Source organism: Sylvia atricapilla, chromosome 25, assembly GCF_009819655.1.
Source record: "Sylvia atricapilla isolate bSylAtr1 chromosome 25, bSylAtr1.pri, whole genome shotgun sequence".
NCBI classification, from domain to species: domain Eukaryota; kingdom Metazoa; phylum Chordata; class Aves; order Passeriformes; family Sylviidae; genus Sylvia; species Sylvia atricapilla.
Window position 1 is genome coordinate 3,612,729 of NC_089164.1, and position 9,024 is coordinate 3,621,752.

Here is a 9,024-nt window from a genome sequence, read left to right on the forward strand (position 1 = left end):
GGATTGCAGTCAGCCTCATCTGCTGAATAGGAATATACCTCCAGCCTGGCTCTGCCATCACCCCTGCCCAGCGATTTGCCCCAAGTTTGCCTGGAGGGGGTGACTGCAGCTGGGTGAACATCCCACAGCACTCAGCGAGCACCAAGTGCCTTGAACCAGCCCAGGAACAACCGTGACTGCAAGAAGGTGGAAACGCAGGGAGCGGAAGAGGAGTGGGATGCAGGAGCATCCTCTGGGCACTGGGAGGCAGGTGCTACTCGCAGGCCAGCTTCCCATCGAAGCTGGAGAGGGCGATGGCAAAGGCCTGCACGGCACACAGGGGGTAGTTGTAGTCCATGGTGAAGGCGTCGTCCGCCACACGCCCAAACTGCATCACGATGTAGTCGGCTGCGGGAGAGAGGGTGAGACACCGGGGTGTCACCTGTGCTCCCAGCCAGCCTTTCCCCAACAAGCCCATGAGGCAGCGTTCCAAAACAAGCTGCCCACGCACCCCCCACCCAAACCCAGCCTGTGACTCCTGTGCTGGCTGCGTGGTACTGCAGCACGGATCACCAAAAAAGCAACATTTTCCCATTGCGTGGACTGTGGCACACTCTGGTCCCTCCAGCACCCCCCTCCCTGGGTGTCACAGCCCCCCAAGGGACAGGGACCCCCCTCACCCCACCCCCCTGACCGTGGGATCGCTGCTGCTGGAGGGCGGGTGACAGGAAATCTGTAAAAATAACCAGGGGCCCTCAAGAGGCTTTTTCTGTCCCGTAACCCAACACCCCGGAGGCCAAGGGCTTCTGACTGCACCGGACAGGTGACGAGCAGCCACATCCAGACAGAGCTGCTGCCACCCCTGATGGACTGTCCCCGAGGCACGGTGCACCCCAGAGTGCCAGCAGTGTGGGCTGTGTGCTGGGGACGATGCTCTGGGCTGAGTGGGTGGCTGTAGTGGTGATGGGGGTTCAGCACCCCACAGGATTTGTCCTTGCCCTAAATTTTCCTGGCAATAGGAGCCCCACACACTGCCCCTGCCAACGCCAGGGCTCAAGGGCAGCTCCTGCAGGGTGTCTGTCTGGCTTCATCCCAGCTCCAGCAAAGGCGGGCAGGACCCCAGAGCATGAAAATCTAAACCTCATAAAAAACAGTGAGTGCTGCACCAGCTCCTGGGCCAGTGCTCCCCCACCCTGTCCCCTGTCCCCTGTCCCATCCCACTGCTGTCCCAGCTTACGGTCACTGCTGTGCACGATCTGGAAATTTTTGACGGAGGCGTGGGTGACCCGGCCATGGAAATTGAGGACGTAGGATTGGGTCTCGTCGTTCCACACTGGGGCTTTGTTGTGCAGCTCGATCACGTTGTCCATGTTCCTGTTCTGCCATCGCATCAGGAGGCCGTCGTTGTCCTGGGGAGGGACAAAGAAGGAGTGGAGCAGAGTTGGGGTGACCCCTCCAGAGCCCTGCCACCTCCTATGCCTGGGGGATGCTCTGTGGGAGTACCCAGCTGGAAATGGGATCTCACATGGAGAAAAAACCAGACACCATGTTTCCCATCTCCCAGGGACATGTCGAATTTCAGGAACACTTGAAAGCCTCTCCGTGCCCCATGATGGGTAAAATCCAAGGTGGTGCCCAGCAAACCCAGCTCTCAAGGAGTTTCTCCCAGTTTGGCCCCTGACTTACGTTCCGGGGCCGGATGGGCACCCTCTCACAGTCAGCATTCATCCCAGGGATGATGACAGTCATCTTCCGGGGGCCTTTGAACCCTAAAACATTGGTCTCCTGCAAGAGAAACCCTGTGTGTAAAACCAGCAACCACTGCAGGTTACAGCCTCTAACAGAGGCTGAACAAGAGCTCAGGGGTGGCTCCGGCCCATCCCACATCTCTGGGAGCCTCAGCGGAGGGCTGGGAGCCGGGAAGGGGCTCCCTGTGCGGCTGCCCTTACGTAGACCACGGCCGAGAGCTCCTGCCGCACGTTGGACCAGTCAGCGTTGGCCCTGTCGGGGTTGGCGCCGTTGTCAAACACGGTGAACCTCGTCCCCATCAGGTTGGATCTGCAGCCAAGGGTGGGAGATGGCCATGGCTGATGCCACTGAGCCCCCTCCACCCTCTCCGTGACCCCTCTCCGGGCACAGCCGTGGTTTTGGCCTGGCTGCAAACCCCTGGTGCTGCACCCCACCACTGCTGACCTTCCCCTTCTCCAGTGATTTAGGGGTTCAAGGAATCCCTAAATTGGGGGGTGGTGTAGTGCTGCACCACGGGGACCCCCAGCATTGCTGTGTGGCTGCTGGCAGTGCGGGCTGGGACTTGCCAGGCGCCTTTTCCAGCCGTGACCTGTCTGCTGCGAGGAACCAGCCAAGCTTGTTTTCCCCTCTCAGCCCCCCACCACTCCTCAGGTCAGGCAGAGCAGTGGGAAATGCTGAATTTAGCCTCCTGTCTGCCTCAGCAATCGCTTGGGACAGCCTGTAAGCCATGGGGCAGGAAGAGGGTGCTGCAGAAATGGGGTGCCACCAAACCGGGGTGCCACCTCTGCTCCTACCTCAGCTTCCCGATGAAGTTGTCTCCACCCCGTGACAGGTCTGTGGGGTCGATGGAGATGAGGTAGTTGGAGGTTTTGCTCTTCTTACGCTTCCTCCCAGCAAGGAGGAACACCTGGCAGAGCAGTGGGACCGTGTGGGAATGGAACATTGTCACTGCCATTGCCACTGCTGTCCCCAGCTGTTCTGTCCCCCAACAAGTCACTGCCATGACCTAGAGCGAGTCATGAAGATGATCCCCAAGATACTGTCTGCATTACAGGGCAGGAGGGGCTGAAACCAGCCCAGCTTTAGCACGGCTCTCTACCGACTGTTTGCTCATCATCCCAGGGGCATTTCCTGGAGGAATTGCAGGAGAGGGGAGCAGCCTCATTCAGGACACACCAGCACAGGGGGAGGCAGGCGAGCATCCCCCCCAAACCCTGAGGGTGCTCCCTGGGATGAGCAGAGCCCCAGGAGTCTCCACGCCCCCACCCCAAATTACCTTCTTGTCATTGTCCAAGTGGAGGTAATAGGTGGGGTAAAGCCCCCTGTCCATGCCCTTCTTGTCCCGTGTCACCCGGCATTTGACGGTCACTCCCTGCGGCGCCGGCTGCAGCACAAACTCCTCCAGGTTGTCCACCTCGATGACAGGGGATGGGGGCCTCTCCTCCTTCTGCTGCTGGGTGAGAGGGGATGGTGACCCCAGAGCCTCCTTCCCCAGCTAATTGCTCCTTACTCTCCATCCCCCCCGGGCTCTGCAGCTGGTGGCTTTGGGGACACTCTGGTGGGTCTCACTGGGGGATGCTGCAAACCTCCTGATGCCCCCTGGAGAGAAGAGCTGCTTTTCCCCCACCCTGAAGGGATCCCCCCATGGCTCTGAGGTGTCTTTTGTACCTTCTTTGATTTCTTTGCTTTCCCCTTCTTGTTGGAGTTTTTCTGCAGGGTCTCCGGGGTCTCCTCCTCACTCTCAGCCCCTTTGGGAGGAACTGCGGGCAGGAACAGGAAGGGGCACAGAAGGGAGAAGATCCTGACTCCACTGAGCCCCAAAATTAAGCTCAGCATAGATCCGTGCCAACATCAGTGGTTGTAACCTCCTTGTCTCCATGGCCAAGCTCGCTGCACCCCCAGAAGCCCTGCCAGAACCCACCACCCTCCAGTGCCAGGCTCTCACCTTTCTTTTTAGATTTTTTCTCTTTTGGGGGGTCCCCACCAGTCTGAAAGAGGGATGCTGGGTTTTTCTTCTTCTCTGACCTAATGGGTTTAGTGCTGGAGTCAGAATCATCCTCCTCGTCACTGCTGGTGGCGGCTGTGAGGGACACGGAGGGACACGGTCACACAACACTGGGAGCTGTTGGCTCAGGGTGATGCCATCAGGCAGCAGGACTGGCTGCCACCCCCTCCTGTTCGTCACATACCTTTCTTCTTGCTTTTCTTCTCCTTCTTCACCTGGAACATGGACATCGGCTCCTTCTTGGTGCTTTTGGCAGATTTGGTTTTGCTCTCAGGGTCACTCTTGTCTTCTGCTGGGACAGAGGAGCTGATGACCAGCCAGGCAGGGGGACGGGAATGGGCAGTGATGGGGACAAGAGGTGACAAGGAGCAGCAGAAAGGGCTGAGCTGGGGGGAGATCGCATGGGGAGGGGCGATGACAGGACGGGACAGTGACAGGGAGCAAGGTACTTCCCTCCTCCCAGCAAGGACAGATGCCAGTGGCACCAGAGCCGGGTTTAAACCATCTCTGTCCCCCGGGCACTCACCTTTCGACTTCATCTTCTTCTCCCCCCCGCCTGAGAGAGGCTCTTTGAGAAGTTTCTTCTTGAGCTTTTTCGGCGGGTTTTTATTCTCCACCTCTTCCTCCTCTTCCTCATCATCCTCATCCTCAGCCGGCTCTGCCCAGAGGTGACCACGGCATCAGCCAACACCGCGTCCTTTGGCAGCGGGGGCCCCCAGCCCGGCGGTGGGCGAGGAGGGACCGTCCCTGGGTGGCAGCGGCCGGAGTGGGCGCTCACGCTGTCACCCCGGGGTGGTGGCCGAGGGTGCACCCACAGCGCTCTCTCGCGGCCTCAGCCTCGCCCTTCTCCGCTTTTCTCTCCGGAGAAGTGTCCGGGGACCTAAGTGCCACCTTCCTTCCCAGGGAGCGTGTCACCTTCCCAGGGAGCGTGTCACCTCCCTCTTCCCCCTCGATAACAACTCCCCGATCAAGGCAATGACCCCTTGCCGCATCCCTGTTTCTCCCAGGTGCGTAGTTGGGTTTTAGCCAAAAAAAAGCTGTGCCGGGGATGTGCAGAGCCCCAGCAGCACAGGAGCACCGCCGGCGCTATCGGGACACGGCACAGGGGGACACGAGGTGCCTGCAGAGGGCTGGGTGTTGTCTCCGCACCTTGTGGCTTCTTGGAGCCCTTGGCGGCTTGGGAGCGGGGAGCCAGGCTTTCCTTCTTCTTCCGAGGCTCCTTGGTGAATTTGGAGGAGGGATCCTTGTCGCTCTCCTCCTCCGCCTTCTCCTCCTTCTTCTTCCTCACTTTCTTCACCCCTGAGCATTTCAAGAGATGCCCACGATGCAGAGCGCCTCGGGGGCAGGATGGGGCACCCCATTTCCCCCATTTCCCCCATTTCCCCCATTTCCCCCATTTCCCCCATTATTTCCCCGGGAGCTGTGGGGGACCTGTGCTCACCCTGTGCCGGGGCTGGCGGCTCCTCTGCAGCCCCTGCCTCACTCGGCTTCTTCACCCGCGGCCGCCGTGCCTTGGCCTCGGCCTCCAGCCCAGGCTCCTGCCTCTTCTTCTTCAGCTTCTGCCCTCAGGGGTGGTGCTGCAGAGGTGGTGCCAGCCTTAAACATCTTTTCCCTTTGCCAGGCAACCCCTGCTCATACAGCACTGGGTCCCTTTCAGAAACACAGCCAGGCTTCCCTGGCCCAACGCGGGAACAGGGGGCACGCCCCGGGACAGGGACACGGGGACACGGGGACACGGGGACACCTTCCAGTGAGTGACTTACCATGGGGCAGCCCCCCGAGGAAGGCAGAGGGAGGAAAACAGAAAGGTCTGTTAGCAGACAGACAGAACACCTGCCCTGGGACAGCCCTGAGATGAGGGATGTGATGATGATGATGATGATGATGCTGTGACACAGTGTCAGCACAGAGGGACAAACAGCACCGTGGCCACAGGGAGCCACTCTGGGCACTGATGGCCACGCTGGGTACCTGAGCTGGGACAGGAGACACAGGGGTGGGCAGACAGCCCGGCCTCTCACCTCCATCTCCTCTCACCCCCGCAAGAGGCTCCCGCGGATGGCAAGGAGGTCAGCAGGAGCAGGGAAGGAGGAGGATTAGGCACAGCACACCTAATCCCGGTTAGCTGGGGCTATAAATAACCCCGATTTACCAAATACGGAGCATGTGGGTCAGCACTGGGCTCTGGACAGGAGGTATTTGGGGAGTGGGTGTCACCTCAGGGCTCTCAGAAAGTGATCTCAGCAAATCCAGATGCACCAAGGCTTCCGCTGCCCGACACAGCATCTTCCTCCTTGCAGGGGTTTCGTTTCTCCCGCATGCTCCAGGGCAGTGTGTGAAGGTGTTTTGCAGAAGGTGGGATCCTGATGGATCCTAGTGGGCTCCCAGGACTGTGAATTTGGGGAGGGGGGACTGGGGGCTCCATGGTGAAGCTGGGAAGTGGCTGCTTTCTTCCGTGTCATGAGCTCACACGGAAAAGCTCCTTTGCACCCCCTAATCCCCTAATCCCAGCTGTGGGGTGGGCAACCACTCCCTTACTTCCCAAAGCCCTTCAAGGAGGAGCTGCTGATTAAAAATTAAACAAGGTGGTGGATGAAATTGCTGCTGAGACCCTTCCAAGGCTGGAGGGCACCTGGGAGCTGTTCCAAAATGCAGGAAGGGGGATCTGGCTTTCAGGGTCATGGCCTGGGGAAAGTGAGTCACAGTTTACAGCTTAACTGAGGGGCTTAATTAAATTGTTATTTAAGAACTAGGAACTCTCTTCAAAGTGATGGAGAGAGGATTCAGAAGGATGCAAAAGGAAGGGAGGGCTGTGGAATTTTCTCTACCCACCTGTTCTGGAGGCAGTACCCAAAAATCTCATGCCCTCAATGGCTGCAGCACCCCAGTAGAGCTGCCCAACCAGCCCCAAATCGGCCTTGGTGTGGACTCTGGGGTTTGAGGGTCTCTGATGTCCCCAGCCCTCGGGCACAGCCCACAGCAGGAGATGGTGGCACATGGGATGGAGGGGAAGGATTTTTTCTCACCTGTTTGGGCTTGTGCTGGGGGCTCCCCGGCTCTTCACTGGGGCTGTGGGGCACAGAAAGCGAAAGGGTGAGAGCTTTCATCACTCCACAGACCCTGGGGGCACGAGATTGCCCTGATTTTTGGTAAAGGGGGAAAAAAATCAATCTTTCATTTGGTTCCAGTAGCATTTCCCCCCTGTCTGGACAGGGTCGAGCTTGTCTGATATCATCCTTCCTAACACGGAGCACAGGACAGGCTCAGCTTGGCTGAGGGGGACAGCAAAGGGCTGAATTCGGGGATCCCCCTCTAACAAACACCTTTCATCCCTGTAAATCAATGAGCATCATCCCACCAACCCCCTGATAAACAAAACACCCGGATAAAACTGCTCACTAAAAACCTCATTTAAATTTAAAACAGGAGGGGGTGGGGGGAAAAAAAGCGCTGGAGGAGAGGAGACCCCACTGGGGGGGTCCAGCACATCACCCACCCCGCGGATCCCACCCTGCCCGCCGACACTGACCTGTCGGCAGCCCAGACTTCGCGCAGGATCTCGGTTTGCAGTGGCATCGCTGCCGGCAGGGGCTGGCTCCGTGCTGCCCTGCTCTGTTCTGCCCTGTTCCCTGTCACCTACCAGCCCAGGGCCAGGGCCATGCGGTCAGTCCCAGCCACAAGAGCCAGAGCTGCTCCACAGCATCACCCCGGCCGCCTCCGCAAGTCTCTGTGGTGGGAGGAGGAGAAGGGAAAGGAGGAAGAGCAGGTGGAGGAGGGGATTAACTTTATTTCTCCTGAAACTCGGTTAAGAGGATTTCAAGGGCTCTCAGCCGGGTTTGCCAGGAGAGCAGCTGGCAGAGGGGTAATCACAGGAGAAGGGGGCTGTGCAGGAATGCAGGGGCTCAGCCAGACCCCATGCCTTTTTGGGGGGCACAGGTTCCCCCCTGGCTGGTTGGGGTCGCTGGTATGACACAGCCACTGCAGTGGGCAGACAGCAGCTGTCTGATTGTGTTTAGGGTTATCCTCTCCAGGAGTCTTTGTTTTTCACCCAGAAATGTCTTGGCGAGTGAAGAGCAGGATTTGAGGTGTTTTGTGGGAGCTGTGCACGGAAAGCCCATGCAGGGGAGGGCAGCATCCCCGGCTCTGGGTGGTGCTAAGGGTTTCTGAGCTGACCACTGCTCTGCTCTGACCCCTGCCCCGTGTCCCCAGGTATCCTTGGAAGTGTTTCATAACCTTCTGCTCGTGCCTCACCTCCTTATTACATCACTTAACATTTAACTCGGAATATTCCTCCTCAGAGGCCCCCACGGGTGGTGTTGGGTTGCAAAGCCAGACAAGCCAAATGTCCCCAATGTCCCCAGCAGAGCCTTGGCCTTGCCCAGGCCAACACTGTCCCCCCAAAAGCCCCAGCCCGTGCTTGGTGCCACTAGATGGCATTTGAGCACTGCACACCGAGACCCACCAGCACCGGGAACTTCTTAATCCTCCCTGCAAAACTCTCCTGATTTCCCTTTCATCTCCAGACCTCATCACCCGCACAAGTTCAATTTCTCTTGCCAGGGACAGAAAAGCAGCAAGCCAAAATAAACCAAAACCTTGATTAAAAACGGGGAGCAAGCCCAGAAACAGCAAAGCAACTTGGTTTTTTGGGGTTGGGATTTTTTTGAGGGGGTTCATTTTCTGTAGAGATTGTTTCCTATGGAAAATGTGGCTTGGGCTGCCCCCAAAGGACCTTTTTTGCCCTGCAAGAAAAACTGAAAAGCCCATGTTTTGCAGAGGCCCTGGGTCTCTCAGCAGCCTCCAGGGAGGTGCATCCCATGGTGATAGAAAACCCAAGCCCTGGATGAGCAGTTGGAGCAGCCACGTGGATTCTGTGCCACTGCTGCAGGTGGGAAAACAGACAGGCTTGAGAAATGATGATTCAGGTACCACCTGATGGGACTAGAGAAGAGAAATTTTAACCAAATTTGGCTTAGTCTCCCAAGATTGTGGAGGGGGAGGTGTATAAAAGAGGGATGGGCAATCCTAATATCCCACTGACTCAGCTTTCTGTTCTCTCTCCACCCTCAGTCAAGGGGCACAAATGACTTCCACCCACCCAGCTGACCCTCAGGAAAACCCCATCCAAAGGAATACAGTGGAGGATGGGAACAAAAAGCATAAAGATAAACCTCTCAGGCTGGAAAACCAGCTGAGACCCCCAGAGAGCATCCCTCAGCCAGGCTTTTCCAAAGCACGGATTGCTGGCCCTTCTCTGGCTCTCCACAATGGTACTGATAAAAAGGGGCAGC

The 9,024-nt window shown here is 57.9% G+C and overlaps 1 protein-coding gene across 1 annotated transcript; it reads right to left on the minus strand.

Moving 5' to 3' along the window:
- Nucleotides 1-252: 252 nt before the first annotated feature.
- On the minus strand, nt 253-4,509 carry TULP1 (TUB like protein 1). Its single transcript, XM_066335916.1, has 10 exons — nt 4,260-4,509; nt 3,918-4,022; nt 3,674-3,808; nt 3,397-3,488; nt 3,005-3,178; nt 2,523-2,635; nt 1,929-2,037; nt 1,666-1,764; nt 1,217-1,388; nt 253-387 (listed from the first exon to the last, which is right to left on the minus strand). The coding sequence occupies exons 1-10, from the start codon at nt 4,270-4,272 to the stop codon at nt 254-256; spliced, it is 1,146 nt and encodes a 381-aa protein (XP_066192013.1). The 5' UTR covers nt 4,273-4,509; the 3' UTR covers nt 253.
- Nucleotides 4,510-9,024: the final 4,515 nt, after the last annotated feature.

Excerpts from the sequence above, each read along its gene's own strand:
- TULP1 (XM_066335916.1), bottom strand. Across the intron at positions 3,809-3,917 it reads GAAGAAAAGCAAGAAGAAAG|CCGCCACCAGCAGTGACGAG; the intron begins GTATGTGACGAA and ends TGTCCCTCACAG. Across the intron at positions 2,636-3,004 it reads ACTTGGACAATGACAAGAAG|GTGTTCCTCCTTGCTGGGAG; the intron begins GTAATTTGGGGT and ends CTGCTCTGCCAG.